A 23,493-nucleotide genomic window follows, 5' to 3' on the forward strand; every position below is an offset into this window, starting at 1 on the left:
TTTGGAAATTAATGTGAGCTTAAGGTAAGTGAAATTGAGCTTGAAATTTCTTATACTATATACTGTGTGCAGACACAAACATATTCTAAAGGTGGTTCTGTGGCGCAGATGATATCGTGATGTACCCGGGTCATGTAAATGCTACATTACCATGCGCTATTACTGTTCCATAGTGAGCTAGTCCATTATTTTGCTTAAAGGTGCGTTATCAGATAATTTGATACCCTCTTTTCTATTTTGTACCAGTAAACGAAATTGTTACCAAATAACTGATATTTTATTCCATCGGCTTGGTTATCGGAAGCAAAAAAGTGTACATATTAATTTAGGAGCTTTTAGGGTAGGGACGAAAAACACGTTTTTCCCGGGAGATTTTGACCAGGGTAGCTACTATTGGGCTGAAATAATAAATTAGAGCATGTTTCACCCAGGCAACTGATTGTCACAAAATCCATATTTGTAATTTGTTTGTTTACACTCAGCGGCGTAGGCCAGGCCGCTCCTACCCGGGGGGGGTCTTCATTCAGTTTTATCCATCGATTTAGTCATGTATGTGATGCGATTAAGCAAAATCAGTCGGAACTCGGAGATATTGATTTTGAGATATAGCCAAACAAAGGAAATAAGTTTGTTTCCTCCTGGTTAGGAAACTCTTTCATTGCTCAGATTTTTGGAACTGGTTGTTCAATTTCAATGGGGTTTTCTGCAAAATCCAGCTTTGTAAATGCTTTTTACTATCCTGAAAGAAACTGAAATTTTATTATTGCCGAGTTCCGACTGAGTTTGCTTGATCGCATCACATATATATCTGAAGCAGATAGGCCTACTCCTATTCTACCTAGTAGCCAGGTATTGTTTCATTCATTACGCTAAAAAACTGTATTTACATTGGGCATACGGTATATACGATGGTCATTCAAAAAGTTTTTAGATTTTGGTACCTTTGTCATTGTCAAAGATGTGCTAACTTAGCCTGCTAGTGGTTCAGTCGAAAACCGTGTATTTACGACACAATACGGTATTTACATGAAACTGTAATTTATATACTGACAGTATAAATTAGCTACATGTATTTGAATGGGGCTTCAACTTCATACTGCTGTTTTCTTCATTTTTTGCCAAATTTTTCATTAAAAAAAATACCAAATGACAATAATGAATGACTTATCATTCACTTTTGAGCAATTTATAAACAATATTAATTTTTCGCTGGGATCACTGAATGGGACTTAAAATGTAATTGCTTAATGTTTAATCACTTTAATTTTAGCGATAAAAAACCAAAAAAATAGGTTTCTGACGATACGGTTCTTTCAAGGACACCGTGTATGTGATATTTTGTGATACTAATTTGTTATTCTTGCAGAAAAATGATATATAGAATGAATAATAACTGTCAGGAAGGCCAAAAGCATCATCATTACATGTGTATTTGTTTGATGGGAATTCATTACTATCAAATCTATTTTTGGTGGGACATACGAGTATACCTTGTTACAGTTTCGTGCTGATACGCAGCATTTATACTGGAAACCGTGCTTCTTCTTCTTCGTTCCTGAAGTTACTGCCATGGGTTCACCGGGTCCAACGGTTAGTCCCATTCCAGCGAACTTGTACATGTAATGGGCTTGAACAACAAGCAATACAAACGATGTTTTAGTTGACATTACAGGGAACATCAAGTTTACCAATGAGACAGAAGAAGGAGGTCAAATTCCTTTCTTAGACACTCTCATTACTCACAAAGAAGATGGCGCGATCACGTTACTTGTGTACCGGAAAAAACTCATACGGAGCAGTACTTACACTTCACATCTCACCATCCATTAGAACATAAAAATCAGTGTTGTGAATACGTTCATGGACAGGAAAGAATAAATAGTCACAGAGCCAGCGGACAAGACAATCGAAGAAGGTTAAATAAAACATGCGCTGAAGTAATACGGATACTCTGATTGGGCTTTCAACAAGAAACGCAAAGATAAGACCGATCAGCAGAAAAAAAAGCGATACCAACGTGGTTCCATTTGTTGAAGGGGATGACACTAAAATCCCGGGACTAAAATTCACGGTTTTTGTATTAGCAACGCAAACCTATGACGACTTTTATTGGCTTGCTCTTAACAATTAACAAGTGACATACTGTAGTTACTGTCCGTTTTCCTATACACAATAATACACAGTGCTCTTTCCCATTGACGCGTGACCTTTACAAATAGCCCTACGTTAACAGTATGGGGATATGACTAGTTAACGTCGCTGTGTGAAAAATAACCGGCCAATATTAAAAGTACTCTTCTAAAGTTCTAGAAAATATAGTTTTTAACATGTCCTAAATTTTAGCTAATTTAGATGTTTGGAAATATTCGTACTTTGGTGTTTTAGTTAATGTTATAGGTAATAGTACATTGCCTAGTTAACGTCGCTGTGTGAAAAATAACCGGCCAATATTAAAAGTACTCTTCTAAAATTCTAGACAATATAGTTTTGTAACATGTCCTAAATTTTAGCAAATTTAGATGTTTGGAAATACTCGTACTTTGGTGTTTTAGGAAGGATATGTAAACGACAGATAACACCAAAAATATGAAGAAATTATTTCTAAACCGTGTTAAGTCAAAAATCATTATGTTGCTCATTTTCAAGAATGCTGGTTTACAAAAAGCACGACATTGTCTGATTTCGTGAACAAAGCCACACATAACATTGTTTCCTTTCGTTTCCTTTATAATCGGTTACCCAACTGAAGCTATGAATACCAGCTTTATTGTGATATCGCACATGAAAACAGTCACTTGTGCACAACCAGAGAAGATCCGATTTAATCAGTTGAGCTGTTTCAATGAGTGTTATCTTGGTTTAATAGCTTTTAATGGGGTTAAGTCCTGCAAAGGTCGAGATGAATTCTACTGTAGACATGACTGCATCATGAGGAAATTAGGTGTCGATCGGTTATGAATAATTCACGTCAACTCTTACTCGGCCCATATGATTGAGGTCACCACATAAAGATATCGTAAGTTTAGTGAATCGAACCTGCTGAAGAGAGTAAGAACGCCCTCTAGTACGGACAGACCGACCGGAAGTGGATCAACTACTATGATCCCATCAGGCTGCAGTGATTTGTTTTTCCAAGAAAGTCTTCTAATTTGATAAGGGAATGTCTTTTTGCTACAGTAATGTCGAAATTAGGACTTACTGTCAAACATACGAAGGAAATGCATGACAGGTACATAAGATATGAATACAAGTGAGTATTTGAAGTCACAAAAACATGTGATACCTCACATGACCTTGCATTATGGCGCCGTATTTGTCTGTGTGTTTGTATTCATATCCTCCTCATTGTCCTGTGAAAGAATATCAATCTTCGCTAATCAGATATAATGGTATTGGGCTATTCCAGATGTATTCCGCACCCCCCTATGGAAGACACTTCCGGAATTCGGGGCTAAATTGACAGCCGGAACTCACATGTCAGGAAAAACCCACGGAAGACACTGCCGGAATTGTGGTAATATGTCTAATATGGCCAGCCGGAATTCACGTAAATGTAAATGTCTTCCATAGGGTTCCAGCTGGAATTAGAACATTTTTTGTTTCCAGCCAGAATTCAAGTAAATGTCGTTCATAGGTTAATCGAGATGGTGATCGTAAGTGAAGATTCTGCTGGAATTGGAGCATTTTTGACCATTTTCCAGCCGGAATATTAAGAAATGTGAATGTCTTCCATAGGCACATCGTGGCCTTTCACAATCCCCACTCTTGTTTTTTCGTTTATTTTAGCAGCCGGAATTTCACCTAATCTCAATGTCTCCATACCCTCCAGCCGGAATCTTTGCTAAAAATGACTGCTGGAATTCTAGACACATCTCAATTCCAGCTGGAATTGTATTTTTTTTAAATGTCTTCCATAGGGGGGGTGCGGAATACATCTGGAATTTTTGCCTCCCGGGATATTAAACTATTGATTTTAAAGTAAGTAAAGAAAATCACATAATAGTGACTACGGCGCGGTGTTAGAGCACTGAAGCACAAATTAACCAAAAAAGTCTGACAGAGGTCACACTGAGGTTGCAGTGACGTGTCTGGGATTGAAAAGCACGTGGACCAGCCTGCAATATTTTAAGATTGGTTAATTGTTATTGTATACTCGATTGTTTGTCTTGGTCTTGGTCTTTCAAATGCTGATAAATCGTGGTTTACTCAACAGCTATACGTTAGAATTCAATACTAATCTATCATCCAGTGATGCAGTAGAATTTTACACTGCTTGATTTAGCTAGATTTCATCATAGCTTTGCACTATAAACCACTTGACATCAATGTTTATCAACAAAGGCGAGGGATTGGTCTTTCGATATGCTCGAACTTGTACTATATGAAATGTGGTGGGAGATTTAAAATACACATGCCCTGAACAAACTACGCGTACGATGCGCACGCACACTGCAGGGCAAAGAACAATGGAAAGTGCCATAATGCGTGCGCATACTGCCGGACAATGACGTCACATGTCAAGTGGTCTATAGATGCTAAAAGTTCAAGTAATAACTTGAAGTTTACACTTGAATAAATTAAACGCGGGTTGCATTTATTTGATAACGAAATGGTATACCATCTATAGAGTTCGAGTCAATCTCTGTCTGCGGATATTATTAGCGCCCACTAGCAAGGTCAGGACATCATTTTAGTAACAATACGCTATTTAAATAAAAATTGGACACATGCTAATGAGCAATTGTCACATCCTGATTTCTTTGATACATGACACAAAGTTAGGAGGATTTTTAACAAGCACGATATTTTAGTTCACTCCGAGTTCACCCCAACATGCTCAAGGATAAACGGGACATATCAAAAACCTCAGACTGTGTCTATGAAATCCCATGCAAGAAATGTAACAAGACCTATGAAATCCCATGCAAGAAATGTAACAAGACCTACATTGGCGAAACTTCACACTTGTTTAGCACAAGTCTCAAAGAGCATCAGGGAGCTGGCAAAGTGGAGAAGGCAGCACGTGGGGTTCATAGCCGGTCAGAGAGAAAACAATAGCTTACAGAAAAAATAAATCTGTTCAAAACAACCATGTCATATGTCGGGAGAACGCTAATATTATATCAAGGGAGACCAATAGGAACAAAAGACAGATTAGAGAGGCAATTTGGATCAGCCGACGATAGCAAAATACTAGTACCATGAACACAGATGAAGATAACTTTTCCTTAATCATGTTAATGAACATTTTCGACCAGCTTCTGGCGCCGCCAACGGCAACAACTTCAGGAAAGAAGAAGCAAGGTTGCCAGTCTGATGAAGTGTTGCGTAGCAGCATGAAACTGTAACAAGGTATGTCACCAAAAATTGATTTGATAGTATGAATTCCCATCAAACAGTTATTATATTGACAATCCAGATGAATATTGGAAAAGATCAATATGTGTTCCGAATTTAAATTTAAAATGTCAGATTGTAGTTAAAAGAAAAGGGTTGTGCATTATCATTATAACAATAAGTTACAATAATATGAATGTACAATTTTAAGGTGCAGAGGACCAGAGAGAAAACAATGGCTAATTCTGTAACAGCTACTGATTCAAATCAAGCGCCATTGCTGAGTTCAGCACCACCAGTAATGATGGTACCAATGCAGGCTAACAAACCACGCAACGTTCGGCCCGTACCGGGAATTAAAGGCCTTTCTATTGCTACCATAGTTTTGGCTTCACTAACATTTCTTCTCGGTGTTACTGCTGCGGCAGTTAAAGCACGGATGGCTTTTCTTGGCAACCCCATATGGTCGTCACTTTTGGTAAGTATTTGCTTAAATAAAACATTATACGTAAAATTAGATCGTAAACTTTGTCAAGTGGGTGTGGTATGATCATATGTATTGTTTTGTGCGGTTTGGTATGTACAGGCAGGAGGCCGCCGGCCGGGATACTCGTTATCGGAATTAAAAGGGCATTTCGTGATCTACAGCCTCCTCCACTTTTTTTTTTTTTAAAGTTGAGATTTTTACACCACTGGAAACCTCTGGCTACATGATGTTTATGTAAAAAAAAATTCTTGCAGATTAATGCGTTTAGCAAAAATATCGTCAAATTTGAATTACGGTCTGGTGTACCAAAACGTATTACAGTCTAGTACAGTACTACTGAAAAAATGCCATAAAAACAGGATGCTAGGATCACGAAATACTCTTGTAAACAGCTGACGTTCAACGATGACACGAACGTACAGTTTTCAAGAATGTGCAGTTTAAACGATTTAGTGTTGGGAACCAGAGAAGATAAGAACTTCTCTGGCGGAACAAATGCAACGACTTTGTTTACATAATACGTTATGGCTAGCGTTAGGATTCTCGCGTTTGATGCACAATTAACCTTTTCAAGTATGGGAACACAAAAGGAGGGCAGTATGTGATCTGCATAAAACCCGGCAAATTCAAGGCGACTTTTCACAACTCGTGTAGCACCATCCTAATGTGTCTACCATTATCACCATACCTAGGTTCACTCCTAAAGTCACTCTTAAAAATCGTGATCATTTTTGCATCGGCTAAAAAACGTATAGTTTTAAGAGTGTTGTAGTGCAACGTGCTCAGGACTGTATTAAAAGCCCCTCAGCTTATCTGGGAACGTGTATAGGGTATAAATTAGTTTCCGCTCTCTCTAGCTACGGTACATAATTATATATAGAATTGAGTAAATCAAACACTCTCGGGAAACAGGCGTTACCATTGTTGCCAAATGTTTAGAACAAAAAGAACCACTTTCACGACAAGGTAGATGTATTGGTGTTTAACTGTCCGTGCATTCATTTGTTTTATAGTTTATGCTACCCTGTGGTATTTTAGGAGTTCTCGTGCACAAGAGAAGGAATAGCTTTTGCATGGTGAGTTAATTTTATACATGAATTTTATATACGAAAAAGAAAACGAGGGTAAAGTCTTATTCAGATTTCATTTGACAGCTTAACCATCGCGACGTCAAGCGTGTGCATTGGACCTTGTGCAAATAATACGCGCTGGACGGCTAGCAGTACGCTTAATTTGTAAAAGGGAATCTGAATAAGACTTTATCGGAAGGTGCGACCTGCAGGCCGGAAGATACGTCAATGGCTACTGGGGAAGAGAGAGATGCTGGTCAGAGTACACCTGTTGGTGATGACAGATCAGGATTAAAGCCTGCTACAGGAAGGAAAGGAACAGCACCCCTTTAAGGAAGCCAATAAATATTGCTACATGGAATGTACGCAGTATGTCAGGAGGAAAGATTGAAGTTGTGGAGAAGGAGATGGTTGCAAACAATATTAAGATCCTAGGAGTAACAGAGTTGTGGTGGCTTGGACAAGGGAGGTTCACTACAGATAATGGAAGTATGTTCATCTATTCTGGAAATGATACTGGAAGGAATCGAGGAGGTGTGGGTTTCATAATAGAAAGAACCACAGCCAAGTGTGTTTTGGGATATAATCCAATAAATGAGAGAGTGATGACTGTAAGACTGCAAGGACATCCTTTAAATATTTCCATCTTACAAGTTTATGCACCAACATCAGATGCATCAGAGAGCGAGATGACAGACTTCTATGAGATGGTACAAGGAGTTATGGATACCATACCTAGAAGAGACTTACTCATCGTACTGGGGGATTGGCAAAATAAAGGAGAAAACTTGGTGTATAGGCCAATATAGACTTGGGATCAGGAATGAACGTGGAGACAGACTGGAGGAATTTTGTGAAGCTAATCACCTAGTCATTGGGAACACGTTATTTTCAGCATCATCCACGGAGACTGTGGACTTGGATGAGCCCAGGAGATAGAACAAGAAACCAGATCGATTACATCATGGTCAGGAAGAGGTGGAGAACATCACTCCAAATGTCAGGACACGACCAGGCGCTGACTGTGGTAGTGACCATCAGCTACTTGTAGCCAAAGTGAAACTAAAACTGAAAGCTAAGAGAGACAATGCACCACCTACCAGGTATGATGTTGACAACATTCCCACTCAATATTCAGTAGATGTGAAGAACAAGTTTGACGAGTTACTGAAAGTTAATGAAGAGGAGCAGACCCCAAATGAATTGTGGGAAGACATGAAAGAAGCAGTATAGAACACAGCAAAGAAGTACATCCCCAGAAAGAAGAAACGGAAACAGCCGTGGATCTCTCAGCAGACCTTAAACCTAGCTGATGACAGGAAGAGAGCAAAGGCAGATGGAGGAAAGGAAGAATGGGCACACTTAAAGGCCCATTCAGTGATTTGCTCATCCGGACGATCGTAAAAATCATCAAAATTCAGATTTTGGTACCTTTGTAATTGGCATAGATGTGCTAACATAGCCTGCTAGTGGTTCGGTCGAAAGCCGTGTATTTTAGAAAAATAAAGCATTTGCATGATTCTGGACTTTTGATACTGACAGTACAAAAAGTCCGACTCGAGATCGAAAGAAGCTCACTCTCCACGTACCAACACGCGTTGCGTATTGTTTCTACTACTTATTACATCAGTAGCTACTATTTTAAACAAAATACACAATTTTAACTGTTTTTCATATTTGAATTGACCGTTAGTTTGCCTCGGTGACCTTTAATTGCTTATTTTGTTTTCTACTACAAAAATTAAGCGTCTGTTTTAAATCAATTTAGACTCTACTTCCCCCGTGTTAGAAACACTGGACTAGGAAGTTTTTCCAGTCGATTGGTGGCGCACTGTACGAAAATCTCGATTTTCTCGAGTCGATCTGAGTTGAAGTAGAAAACCTTTCTAAAACTTCTGTTTTATGACTAATTTGTCGATGTATTCAGGGGAAAAGTGGTTTAATGAAATTCTGTAGACTTATTCTTTATTTCTAAGCAACTCTGACAAATTTCCATTTTTTTTTATGTTCCTGTGAAATCACTGAAAGGGCCTTTAAACAAAGAGGTCTCCAAAAGTGTTAAGGAGGTCAAAAGAAAGGAAAGGAAGTGTGTGGAAATGGAAAGATTTAAGGGTGACTCAAAAATAGCTTACGGTATTGCCAAAGAACTTACTAAGAAGTGGACCCCCAGGATGGATGTTATAAATGATGAGAAAGGTAAAACTCTTACCGAAAGTGAAGACATCAAAAGGCGATGGGTTCAGTATAGTTCCCAGCTGTTTGAGGCACAAGATGACAAGGTGTATGTACACTGTACATTGTACAGTGTGAAACGAGTGAGGAAGAACTGAGATCCGAAGTTGAGCTTGCCATGGAACAAATGAAAAATGGCAAGTCATCTGGCATTGATAATGTAGCTTCTGAGTTGTGGAAGGCAACTGGGAAAGAAGGGATAGACCTAATGTGGCGTCTATGTGGTATCATCTGGAAAAAGAAGAAATGGCCGAGAGACTAGTGCAGGGCAGTATTTATTCCACTGCCACAGAAGGGAAATTTGAAAAGAGTGCGCCAATCACCGGACCATCAGCCTGATTTGTCATGCAAGTAAAGTGCTTCTGAAGATCATCAAGAGAATGAAGAACAAAATGGAGCAAGAAATACCTGATGAGCAGGCAGGATTTCGTGAAGGAAGGGGACTAGGGACCAAATTGTCAATATCAGGAATGCAGAGAGCATAGACTTCCTCTTTACCTGTGCTTCATAGATTACAGTAAAGCTTTTGACTGTGTTAGCCACCCTCAGATGTGGGAAACTATGAAAAAGATGGGTTTTCACAAGTCATCAGCTGCTTATATGAAGACCAAGAATCGGCAGTAAGAACAAGTAGTGGGGACACAGACTGGTTCAAGATTGGAAGAGGCTTACGACAGGGCTGTGTGCTACCACCAAACCTATTTAACATCTACTCTGAAGACATAATGAGAACAGCTTTGGAGGGGTTTGAAGGTGGAGTGAAGTTTGGCGGTACAAGAATTACTAACCTGAGGTACGCCGACGATACCACTCTTATTTGTAGTAGCAGGGTAGAGCTGATTGATCTATTTTAAGGCGCATCAAAGAGGCCAGCGAAGAAAAACACCTTCTCCTGAACACAAAGAAGACAAAAATAATGGTTGTAGACAGAGAACGGAAAAGTGATGAGTTTGTGATAGATGGACAGCAGATTGAGGAGGTGAAGCAATTTGAATATCTAGGTTCAATGATTAACAACAGTGGTGACAGCCCAACTGAAATTAAGAGAAGACTGGCTATTGCAAGGATAACTGTGCAGGGCATGTCAAGCATATGGAAAAGCAGACGCCTATCCATTGACCTCAAGGTACGCCTACTTCGTGCAACTGTGTTTTCCATTGCCACTTACGGATGCGAGTCTTGGGCTATGACCAAGAATGATAGGAAAAGAGTAGATGCTTTTGAGATGTGGTGTTACAGGAGGCTTCTACAAGTGACATGGAAAGACAGGAGAACAAATTCCTAGATCCTCGACAAGATTGGTATACTTCTAACCATCAGAAGCGCCATAATGGAGAGAAAGCTGAAGTACTTTGGCCATATTGTCAGGACACATGGAGGTGTAGAAAAACAGATTTTGCAAGGGGCTATGGAAGGCAGACGAGGAAGAGGAATTCTACCAACATCTTGGACTAATGACATGAAGCTGGTTTCTAACCAAGGAATGCAAGGTGCAACGCACTTGGCATCAGATCGAGTGAGATGGCGTACTCTTGTGAAGACCACAGCAGCGCTACACAGCGCCACTTGACACAGAGAGAGAGAGAGAGAGAGGAGTTTGTTTTGTGTTTTCAGTTTCACCATGTTCAATCAAACTTATTGATGTGGATGTAAGGTGCCAAAAGTACCCACAAGAAAGGGATTTATATCGTCTTCTTGGACATGCTGAGCTCTGGGAGTCTACAGTTTGACAAGTGGAAAAGATTGGATACCATCTTTGAGAAACTTGCACCAAAAATGGTCAAAAGCTGCTTCATTTTCAAAAAAATCATGAAAAAGCCTGATTTTCGCCCAAATTTCAAATATTTTTGGTAAAGTTTGTAGATCTTTTTATCTAGTGTTGAAGAATTAATAATTGTTTTTTTAAATGTTGGGCCAAATATGAGAATTTTGGGCCAAATTTGACCTCACAGATGAATTCATCAAGTCTTTGCTATCCAGGGTGGTCTTGCGGAGGGTTTGGGGTTATCCCCCAAAAAAAATCATAAAAAGACAATAACATTTAGTTGGTAACTCAACGCCCAAAAAGAAAATGTCAACCCCGTACCCACCCCAGCTACTCGAGCCCCTCGAGCCCACAATGGCGAGTAGTTGTACATGTAGTATGCTTTCTTCCCTGTGGCGCCATAATGTATTATTAATTATATTAAAAGGGTATTTCGTGATCAACAGCATCATCCTCCCTCACTTACTTTTCTCCAACAAATTTGAGATTTTTATACCACTGGAAACCTCTGGCTACATAATGATTATGTACAACAAATTTCCTGCAGATTAATTCGTTTAGCAAAAATATTGTGAAATTTGAATTTCGTTCTGGTACACCAGAACGAAATTACAACACATTGTCTATGGAGCAGTGTAATACACATAATTATGCATAACTCGCAAACGCAAAAACGGAATCAACTGAAATTTTTGGAATAAGAGTTATTCGTGGATATCTACTGAAAAATGACATAAAAAGAGGGTGCTGGGATCACGAAATACTCCTTTAATGTTTTCTTACCGGTGTCTTTCCAGAATATTTCATTTTTGGTAATGGTGATCCTGTCAGCAGTCTCCTCCTTTCAACTGTTTGTCCTCATCATATGCGCAGCCTTTGAAGATCCACATTATCATTGTCAGCCTTTACCTGATTACGAGTGGTCGTACTATTATCATGATGGCTACTGTACTCCGCAGGTAAGCGTAACAATAATGGCACATGGAAAGGTTTCTATACAAAAACGATTCTCTTATAAACCATCTACGCACAGTTTCCACCTCGATACACCTGAGCACACATTTTCGTCCAAGAGCTCTCAAGCAAGTAGTAAATTGTATCCACACAGTCTTTGATTACACTGCACGGTTGAGTGCATAATATCGTAAGAGTTGTGGAGCTTCTAGCTGGAAAATGGGCCTCTGTGGTTGGTTTTTGTCGAAACCTCAAGTGTTCCCTTCGTCTAATCAGAATTTTTTTGTATCAAACGAAAGCTAGCACTTCCCCTTAAAAACACTTTTAGTCATTAGGTCAACAGATAACGCAATTCAATATTATAGCAAGAAGAATGTGGTAAATCAGTTGAGAACTACATATCCAAGCACATTTTTTGACCAAAATGTAGGTTTTAAAAGTCAAAACCTCAAGTGTTCCTTACAATATTTTTCAAATTTTATGTCATTAAATGAAAAAGCACACTTCTATTGTCCATATACTAGCGTCATTAGAATGAGCAATGGCCAATTCTCTTTAAACTGCAAATCTTGTGCAAAAAGTTACTATTTTCGCCTGTTTTATCATACGGTTGTAAATTCAATGAACTATGACTTTGCTAAAGAGCGCTTACAAATTGATATGTAAAGATCATAATCTAATATTTAAACTCAGCCATCTTTTCACTCCCAACCCAGCATTCAAAGTGGTGGGATGTCATTTTATTTCATTATAAATACTCCAGAAGGAAGGCATACCTTATGGCAGCATGATGCGTATTATGGGAACCTTCGTCATGTTCACGTATTAAAAATAGTGGTGTTCATTATATCTTAGGACCTATTTAGAGGACCTTTACCCATATTTTGCTTTAAAAAAAAATTTATTGGTGTACAGGCAAGGTCGGAAATAAGGAGAAAAATTCGGTGTACACCCCCCTAAAATTCCCACAAAACATAGGATATTAAGCTGAAATAAAAGAAAAACATGCCAAATCAGCCGAATATCAGCCAGTTCTGGCCTCTGACGCCCCCACTCGAATTGACAATTAGATCCGCTAGAGTTGCCCAACATGGCAATATTTTTCTAATTTCCGGAGGCAGAAAATGATTGAACAGCCCTTATGGATGGTAAAATAAATTGTTGGTAAAAATGTTTGGTCCAAAAGCATTTATGTTTGGATTTTAGCCATTTGCATATTCCCCTTTGTTTTTCAATTTACATCTTTCCAGTGGACAAGGTTATTGGTTGACATAACCATAATTCTCTGCGCACTTACTGTTGGGGTTCTGAACGTCATTTCATTTTCTATGACCATATATGGGACATTCAATTGCTGCTACACTTGTTGCCAGGATTCAACTTCAACGGTAAGCTGTTTCCATATCGTAGTTTTTTTCTACCCCAAGTACACGGGCCAAGTTACAGCAGTGGCCGCAATTCAGCAAGTGTTTCTAAAAGGCTGCTAGATTTAAAAAAATTAATGCTAATTTATTGCACTTGCTAAGGAAGCCTGATTACCTTTTTAAAATAGCCGAGTGGGACGGTTTTCAATGAAATATTTTTTGTGTAAAAATCGAAGCATCATATGTATAAAAGAATATTTGAATATTAACTGTACATCATATATAACGATTCGTGATACCCAATCGTGCTACGGTTTATTTCAATTTTATAAACGCCATAATATTTTCTGAATTTAGTAAAAATTAACACTGAATTGATGGTGAAAAGTTTATGTAAAATCTACATAGATCCCACTAAAAGATTACGGTTTTGTCTTTATGTGAATCTAATCTTTTAATATCTGAAAGAAACGTTGGGGACCTATGTGGACTTTTCCTATAAATTTCAAAAATCCAGACAAGAAAAATGGCAGGCTGACCAGGCTCCCTACCTTGTCCTGGCACGTGCACGAAATCAAAATCGATTATATGTATTGTGTATGTATCATAGGCCACTCGTAATGTCTGTATGCACTTGAGAATTCAACAATATCAAGATTATAGTGGTAGCTCTATTATTAGGCATGTCCACTAAAAATTGAAGTACTTTTAAATTGATTCAGACCTAACTTATTGGCTGGGAATTGATGAAAGAAACATTTTTGCGTTTAAATAATCTTAATCGGACGTTTCATTCCAGAGATATGGCCTTTCGAGTGTCACGGTTTTATATAGGGCTGCTAGAACATTTTAAAAAGTTAAAGTCCAAAAGGAATACTAACAGAAAGTGCAACTTTAAGGTACTTTTTTCTTAATGTATTTATTAACTAGCTTATCTGGAACATTATATTTGCTTATAACAACATGAAAATAAGATCATCCTGACAATTTAATCGATTTTGTTGACATACAACAAAAAATATAAGACCTCAAAACCCATGGTTTGTTTGGTGAAACCTCAAGCATGATCATAGATGGCCGCCATGGAAAATATCTCCATAGAGGAGATGAACAATAAGTGCATTATTTCAAATGAAAAGCGGTAGTCTTAAACATTGTTCAATCTTTTAAGGCCAGCACATTTTATCTTCAAAAATTATTATATTTCATCATGGCATAAGTTTGGTAACATTAATCACTACCAATTTTGAGAAATTTGCTCCAACTCAAAGGTTATCTTTACTACATTGAGCAATACACTGTGTGTGCATGGACGCCATGATAGCTCATGATGGATAGCATATGAAATGGACATGGTAGTGAGAAGTGCACTGGGAGGTGCATGATTTGAGATGGGCCGCGGTAGGCTTAAACATTCTTAAATTTCTTAACATCCTACACATTTTGTCTTCAAAAATAGTTAAATTTTATGAGTATGTAAGTTTCCTTGTCTGATTCACTCCAAATTCGGAGATAATTGCGTTTGAACACCTGATGCACGGAATGGTGTCACTTCAACCTGTTGTAGTTCTCATCTCATTAAATTTTTCATTAAAAAAGTTGATCTCTTCATGAAGGAAGGTCCTCTCTATTTACTGACCAAACAGGAAAAAGTTTGGTTAATGTTTTCTGGTGGAATCAGGAATTTCTTGAAACACCCTGATATAGGCCTACATTTGGATCAAAACAAGTATGTACGCCATTTAACAGGCCTGAGATTTCTTGTATCGATCAGTTTCTCCATAGACAATACGTGTGTGAGTGCACGCACACAGTAAATGAAAAATCGTTCTAGTGTAAACTGTATTGACAGTGGGCATCCCTACTATTATAATACACATTAATGTTTTTATGGTGAATTCCGAAAATATGGTACGTTTTCTGTCTTTATAAAATACCAGATATGTTGAAGTTATGTACATAGAGTATTTCAAAATTGCTGCTTAACTTGAAAATCGGTGGCTGAGTGGTCTAGCGCATCGGAACCATACACTAACGTTTAGTTCAATAATAGCCATGCTAGTGGCAGGCGGTGCGGTTTCGAGGCCCACCTCTGCCAAGTGTGATTTTTTTTGACAATTTTATTTTAGGGAAATGTATGGCGTAGGGAGGAGTGGGCCAAGTATAGCTGTATTATGCAAATATTGAAATAATATAGTGCATGGCGCTATTGGGTGATTTTTGAGTAGATACCTTTCCTACATTAGCGGAACCATGTTTTAGCATCCTTACATTTAAAAGGGTAAAACTAGAATTCAGAATACCACCCCCCCCCCCCTCGGGGGTCGAATATCAATCGTCTTAACATGCTGACAATTTTGCCCATCATTGGGCAAATTTAAACCAATAGTTGACTAGTTGAGTTAACTGTTTTGCTCAATAATTTCCAGGGAATCGTTGTTTATTTTTACGCAGGCTGCCTATAATACCAATACGTGGATTCCGTTTTGTGATGGGAACCTTCAACAGAGTAAGTAAAGTATTGGGATATTCACAGATAGAATTATACAATGCATAACGGATGGTCGATTATTTTCTTTATGTAAAGACAGGATCAAAATGATGTTAACTTAAACTAGAATTACGCGATTCGTACTAAGATATGGCCCCACACAAAGGTGTGAAAATAACAATATGCAAGTATAGTACAGCACACTATGCCACCATGTATTTTCACAATACAGTGTATTTTAAAAGGCGGCGCGATCATTGTGCGTGATTATAGAGGGCCATGGGATTCACTCTATCATTCGAAACAATTTTGACGTCGTCATTGGTTTACAACGTAAACACAAATCTAAGACAAGTAATTCCAAAAGTGTATTTATAATATCAATGTTATAATTATCATATGGACTATTTGCACGTGTGAAACAAAGGACAATTGGTGTAATGGTTAGTACGCTCGCCGCGTAAGAACCGGGCGCTCCGAGTTCAGTTCCTAGCCTAGGCAAATTTTTTTCCAAAATTGTTTATTTTCATGTGAATCTAACAATCTAACACCGTAAATTAACACCAGAAGCTCCAACAATCAACACCAGCTCGGTGTTACTATGCAACACCCGTACTAGTATCACTTCTATACCAAAGAGTGTGGACCTCAGTGTTAAATATGTTCCATCTACACCCAGTTATACTAGCTCAATAAGAAAGTCACTGGTTCACTGAAAAAAAATTCCGGTTTTACAAATTACAATTTGATTGATACTAAACCTGATTAGCTTCTTCATATTGTGATGTGCCCTGAGTAATTTAATTTAATTATTTAACTTTGTTTACAAGCTGAAATTATTTCATGAAAATGGGAAACACCCTTGTACTTGCAAGAGTTGGTGTAGAAAGTCATTTGTGGGATTCACCCAAATTATTGTAAACAAAGTCAGATCTATGTTTGGAACATGGAAATCCCCAGTCCAGTGTATTGCACCATAGAAAAAACCCAAGGAAGTGATGTAATGTGAAAGGTTAATGTGTATAATTAATCTTGGGAAAATCCCTTGGATTGTGAAAAAGAGATCATTTTGGAAAGTCCCCCCAGGCCGTAAATGTGACAGAATGGTCTATTAATAGATTGGGAGTATAAAATGTGAGAGCTGGAGTTTGCTAATTACAAAATGTCATGGGAGATTGTAAACTCCACATGTGTGTGTTGGTCTTTGTGCTTTGAAAAAAGAAGTACATTTTAACCAGTTTACATAGCCAATAATTGAGCTATTTTTAATACAGTAACGTAATCCTCATCAAAGGATTAAAAGTTCTTCTGTCGAATTGCTGGAGTTTGCTGGGTTTATGAAAACCACACATCTGTCAAATACAGCGGAGCAGTATTTAAGAAGCCTGTTCCCTGGAGAAAGAGCTATTGGTGAAAGAAACACCCTTTTTGGGGAAAGCAGCGCAAGGAGTTAAATATTTGGAGAAAGCACCGCAAGGAGATATATATTTGGAGAAAGCAGCGCAAGAAGATAAGTGATTGGAGAAAGCGAGTTATGTACGTCATCCACCAGTGGAGCTCCTGCGCCCCTCCGCAGAACTTCCGGTAGTGGATGTTCTGCGCTCGGGGCGCAGAGAATCCACTGTAGGAGTTGCTGCGCTCGGAAGCAAAATAATATATTTTCTTATTATAATACTGGTGGATCATTTCTGCGCTCGAGCGCAGAGAATCCACTGTCGGAGTTGATGCGCCCGGGCGCAGTCCCTTATATGTAACGGTGGATCATTGCTGCGCTCGGGCGCAGAACATCCACTGTCGGAGTTGCTGCGCTCGGAAGCAAAATAATATTTTTCTTATTATAATAACGGTGGATCATTTCTGCGCTCGGGCGCAGAACATCCACTGTCGGAGTTGATGCGCAAAGAACATCCACTGTTGGAGTAACTGCGCTCGGAAGTAAAATAATATATTTTCGTATTATAATACTGGTGGATCATTTCTGCGCTCGGGGGGCGCAGAACATCCACTGTCGGAGTTGATGCGCTCGGAAGCAAAATAATATATTTTCTTATTAGGCCTATATTAATAAATATACATGCGTATAATAACTAGTAGGCCTATTAGGCCTATTATAATAGGCATGCGTATAATAACTATAAATCCAACTCCGACAGTGGATTCTCTGCGCTCGAACGCAGAAATGATCCACCGTTATTTTAATAAGAAAATCCATTCTTTTGCTTCCGAGCGCAGTTACTCCGTCAGTGGATGTTCTGCGCCCGAGCGCAGCAATGATCCACCGTTACATATAAGGGACTGCGCCCGGGCGCATCAACTCCGACAGTGGATGTTCTGCGCCCGAGCGCAGAAATGATCCACCATTATTATAATAAGAAAATCCATTATTTTGCTTCCGAGCGCAGTTACTCCGTCAGTGGATGTTCTGCGCCCGAGCGCAGCAATGATCCACCGTTACATATAGACCTTTTTCCCTCTATCCCACAATGCACTATTCCAGGGGGGTATGACGTAGTTCATCAACCTCATAGATCGTGTGCATCCGATGGTCTTTGCCAGGCCGTTGCAATTATTTTGTCTTAATATGGGCATACTGATTCCATATATGCGGATTATCGTAAAGGCCATCGATGTTACTAATTATGCAATTATTGAATACACGAGTGATGCAGTTACGGAGCGATGCAGAACATCTGTGTAAGAGATTTTGTTTTCGTTTTATTTTCAAGTCCGAAAAAAAAAGTGAAACGGACGCCGGTAAAATATCACTGCGTGTCCCGTCATCAGTTTTTCACCATTAGGTCTATAAAATGTATACAAAGTTAGGTTTCAATAGCAGGAAACTTTTTGGGTGAATACACCATGTCCATAAGGCATAAAATGTTGTTTTTGCCCCGAAAGGTATTAATGATCACGGCGCCATTATCGTGATTATCGGGGATTCCTTTTTGTGATGAAGGCACCAGCCGAAATGTCCGTATTCCAGAATGTAATGAACATAACTATGTACTCCCCCGGGGAGATGATGTATTTTGCGACACTCATACCCCCCTGGAATAGTGCATGATGGGAAAGAGGGAAAAAGGTCTATAAGGGACTGCGCCCGGGCGCATCAACTCCGACAGTGATGTTCCACCAGTATTATAATAAGAAAATCTATTATTTTGCTTCCGAACGCAGCAACTCCGACAGTGGATGTTCTGCGACCGAGCGCAGAAATGATCCACCGTTATTATAATAAGAAAATCCATTATTTTGCTTTCGAGCGCAGTTACTCCGTCAGTGGATGTTCTGCGCCCGAGCGCAGCAATGATCCACCGTTACATATAAGGGACTGCGCCCGGGCGCAGCAACTCCGACAGTGGATTCTCTGCGCCCCCGAGCGCAGAACATCCACTACCGGAAGTTCTGCGGAGGGGCGCAGGAGCTCCACTGGTGGATGACGTACATACATGAGAAAGCATCATCATTTTCGTGTGAGGATTTCATACGCAGGGATATTAATTTTTATAAACGCAAGTGTACAATGGACTTCGCTGATTTTCGCAGGACAAGTGAATAAGGATATATACATCAGTCGTCCAGAACATTGCAAGAAACTCTGTATATGCAATTGTTGTTATATGTACCAATCATATTTAACTTTCAATTAATGACTTAGATTTTGTATTTGTGTTGTGCATTCGTGTGAGTTCGGGTAAAAGGTGATTTTGGCCTTGAGTCAAGTACGACTCGTAACAATATTCATATTCTATTTAATCAATTTTCAGCAATGATGGCGACACCAATTCAACAGCACCCGAATCCATACCAATATACTCGTATGATAGTTACCCCTGCAGTTGGACAACCTCAACCTTCAAACCAAAATCCACAGCCTGTCTATATTATGCAACCTACAACCAACATCAGCCCACCCCAACCACAACGCTATGCTGTGTCTAATTATCAGCCAGCTCAGCCACCACCAGACCCTTCTTCAGCGATCACCAACCAGGAAGTTTCACCTATGAATCCCCCTGCATCTGCAACTGCTCCACCTGCAGCAACTAAAAATGAAGAGAATTTGGAAAAGTTTTGACATTTCATGTTGCCTATTGTAATTGAATAAGTGAATGTCCATTCACAATTTGTGACGTAATATTGCTGATGATATCATTTGAGAGTCTAAATGTTATGTAGGAAACGGGGAAGAAAAGGTTCATTGACACATTATGCAGTCATGTCTACAGCAGAATTCACCACGACCTTTGCAGGACTTAAACCCCATTAAACCAAGATAAACCTCATTGAAAACAGCTCAACTATGTTAAATCAGGGATGTGTCTCATATCCATGGTTAAATCCACAAACACATGTTTCTGATTTACCTGTGTTATATTGCAATGGGCTGTGGTGAAATAGGTATCATGATTTCAGTTGGATGCACCATTACAAAGCAAACGCACAGTAACAATACTGTTCGCAGCCTTTGTTTCCCAAATGAGAACAATAGTCTGCATATTGTTAACCAGGCTTGTTGATGGTACAACTCATGTCAAACTTGTCAGAGTAATTGTGATTGTATCACACAAGTAAATGAGAAACATGTGGTTTTAGACTCAACACGGTTTGGAAATAAGTTTTTCATTTTTTAGCTCCCTATCGAGCAGTCAGAATTCCATATTTGGGAGGGCTCGACAACAAAAATCGCATTTTAATCATATTTAGATGACCATAGAGGGAAAGAATTGAACTTTATTTACAGCTTCTATGGCGAAAATTGCTCAAACCGATCACCCGACGGTGCCCCTTCGAAGTTGGAGCTATCACAAGTCAGCTGTTGAGCACAATTTGCCATTGAAATTACACGTCCGACTGCTATGAAATTTTGGAATTCTCTCTTCGGAAAAATAGCTCGACAACAGCTTTCCCGTGACATTTTTACTTCAAATTGTAGTATGTTAAGGATGAATATTATAATTCACATGTGAGCCTCTATAGCTAATATTGGGTGAAGGGTTTTCCCACCAGCTCACTAACTAGTTTATTGCCTATACCTACAGTACAGTGAGTGAGCTAGAGGTCAATCATCAATTGAAACGCTGTGTGTGCACTGAATAGGAAAAACGGACAGTAACTGCATATTAAATGCGCTGTAGTAGAACTGTATTTTGTCATGTTCTCACACAATACCCCGCCCACAATATACGTGATTTTAGTTCCATAAAAATCTGTCTCTCGCCCAATGATTCAATATTTTAAAAAAAAATTTACCCTCACCGAATGCTATAAATCATTGTATCAGTCTCATCCAATTACCATCATGCGGTGGTGGATGCGATATCGCCATTTTTGACGTCGCCATTGGATTAACACGTTATCATGAAATCTTCACAAACAATTCTAAATTTGTTATGTGGTGTCGAAGCAAAATTATTTTACTCTAAAACCGTTGGGGTACGACAATGTACCCCAGTGTAAGTATGTTATTTTTCCATTTATAAATGCTAACCGTGTATTTTGAACGGGGCTATCAGCCTTGTATTTTTGCCAGCCTCGAACGTCACGTGTCGCGTGTCCTATCCCGCCTGATTACCATTATATTCTTGGCGTAGCGCCCCGGGGCGCTCACTCTATTTAATTCCACCGAAACGACTTACAGACCGTTGAACAAATCACGCGATAAATGAGCTGAAGTACGACTGGGTATACCCAGGGTATATCCAAAAATGCAGTGTAGTCTCATCCCCTGTATTTGCCACAATCAGAAACAAATAAAAATTCCTTTAAAAAAGGAATGGGGCGCCCAATGTGAGCTGGACGGGATATGATGATCAAATACGAGAGAAATGCTTCATGGAATGAAGCTTTCGTGTCAATTTGCGATTATGTGGGTGGGAGTTCTGTTTTGGGGGCCTATTGTAGTGAGGATATTGCTTTGGATATTGAATATTGTTGAATTTTGTTATGCAGGGCTTAGGGTATATGATGGATAGTATAGAAGATACAAATAAGTAAGCTTCCCCCAGTCATCTATACACTCATTCTTGTCACACGACGAATTTCGACAAAGTCATGTAAACGTAATTTCGTTTTTCACCCGACCTCCGTCCACAAACAATCCTGAAATGTTGAAAAGCTGGGGTCAGCGCACTCATGCCAGTTTATCCTAAGGTATACTTTGTGTCTTTTGTAGCCAACCCTGTGGCTAAGAGAGGCTAGGAAATACTTAAAACTAATACAAAAAAATCATACCCTCCTTTCATATCAAACAATTCCAAGAAATTGACAGGCCTGTTAAATCAAGGGTAAGATCGATCGTTATTCTTCATGAGACGGGCACAGCCCAGTTTTATGTTATTAATTCTGCTAAAAATAGTAATTAATAAATAACAAAATTACGTCATAATTATGACTTTAAATCAGCCATAGAACTCTATTTTAAACGGACAAAATAGCCATTGGGGTTTCTTTTACTTTACCTTGCTAGGAACCCTTCCCAGCAGTTAGGCATATATTTCATATTACAATAAATATTATTTCATTCAGCATTATGGGTAAACACTAACAAAATGATGTAGGCCTAAATCGTACATTATTGCTTTAAACTGCCCAACAACAGTGAACCACGAGTTAAAAGACGCCTAATTGGGCTACCATATCGCGGGGTTGGCAACTCGGGTTGCATATACACTTCTGAAATTGAAATTCGTTAATTAATGTTTTTTATCAGAGATAGTCACCACAAAGATACTGAGCTGTGTTCTAATATTTGGTCACAATCAGTTAGCAGTCAAGCGCATAAACCAATTAGTGATTTCATGATTGGTCAGTGGTTGTTTTGTTTGGTTGAAGGATTAGGTGTGCAAAGGTCACTATGGACCACAATGGCCTCATTCCAGTGGCATATTATTAATAACCTCAATTAAACAATCATAGTGCAAAATTTGACCTTAAATTGCAGAGTATGAGTTTTTGTACTCACATTTTCAAAGGTCATTCAATGAATGTACAAATGTATTGGGGTTAAAGAACTGTGCCCTGATAGATGAGCATGTTGTAGATTCTTCACACTGTAAACAACTAGTTCATGTGCAAACATGTTCAAAACATACATAATTAGAATGGTCAAATGTCACCGTCTATCGTGTTCTAAGAGGCGGTAAACTGCAGTTTAAACCATACCTGACCATACAAAGGTCACGATGTATTTGGTGTTTTTATAAGTCCATTAATTTTGTATTTTAAACAAAGAATATACGCACAACATTTTATCCCGTGCACATCAGAAAACAATAAAATAAAATCCAAGCATATTGTGGTTTTATTTCTAAGCTGGGCATAATTTTAAGCAAAACAGTTACGAAGTAAATCTAGCAAGACTGAAATTAGAAGCTTTTTGCAAAGTCAAGCCAAATAATGGGGGACGCCGCCGTAGCGGGCGCCCCAAAAAGACATGAACTGACTGATAACGTAGATACTAAAAATAATTATTTTTAGTATCTATGCTGATAACACTAGAGAAGTTTTGGATGAGAAAACGGACATTTCGATGAGAAACGGCCAAAATGGTGAGAATTTAAATGTTCTCATTCTTTTGGATGAGAAAATAATAATGTTTATTTTGAGCTCAGCGGGGATTAGCAATTCTCACCAGTTTTAATAAGACAATAATGATTGACACACACACCAGGAAGTTTCTCATCCAAAAGAATGAGAAAATTTAAATTCTCACCATTTTCGCCGTTTCTCATCAAAATGTCCGTTTTCTCATCCAAAACTTCCTCTAGTGTAAGAAGACATAATCTCTGTGA

At 38.8% G+C, this 23,493-nt stretch overlaps 1 protein-coding gene across 3 annotated transcripts; it reads left to right on the forward strand.

Annotated features, from left to right (window-relative positions):
• LOC140148260 (uncharacterized) lies at positions 1-23,446 on the forward strand. Of its 3 annotated transcripts, none has more exons than XM_072170153.1 (7): positions 1-24; positions 5,549-5,815; positions 6,838-6,900; positions 11,689-11,850; positions 13,096-13,233; positions 15,664-15,718; positions 19,468-23,446. In XM_072170153.1, exons 2-7 carry the CDS (start codon positions 5,573-5,575, stop codon positions 19,776-19,778), a joined length of 972 nt encoding a protein of 323 aa, XP_072026254.1. In that variant the 5' UTR covers positions 1-24; positions 5,549-5,572; the 3' UTR covers positions 19,779-23,446. The 3 variants fall into 3 exon arrangements, with proteins under 3 accessions (XP_072026254.1, XP_072026255.1, XP_072026253.1); XM_072170152.1 differs by lacking the exon at positions 1-24 and adding an exon at positions 5,234-5,352; XM_072170154.1 differs by lacking the exons at positions 1-24; positions 6,838-6,900 and adding an exon at positions 5,233-5,352.
• Positions 23,447-23,493: the final 47 nt, after the last annotated feature.

Source organism: Amphiura filiformis, chromosome 3, assembly GCF_039555335.1.
Source record: "Amphiura filiformis chromosome 3, Afil_fr2py, whole genome shotgun sequence".
Classification (NCBI taxonomy): domain Eukaryota; kingdom Metazoa; phylum Echinodermata; class Ophiuroidea; order Amphilepidida; family Amphiuridae; genus Amphiura; species Amphiura filiformis.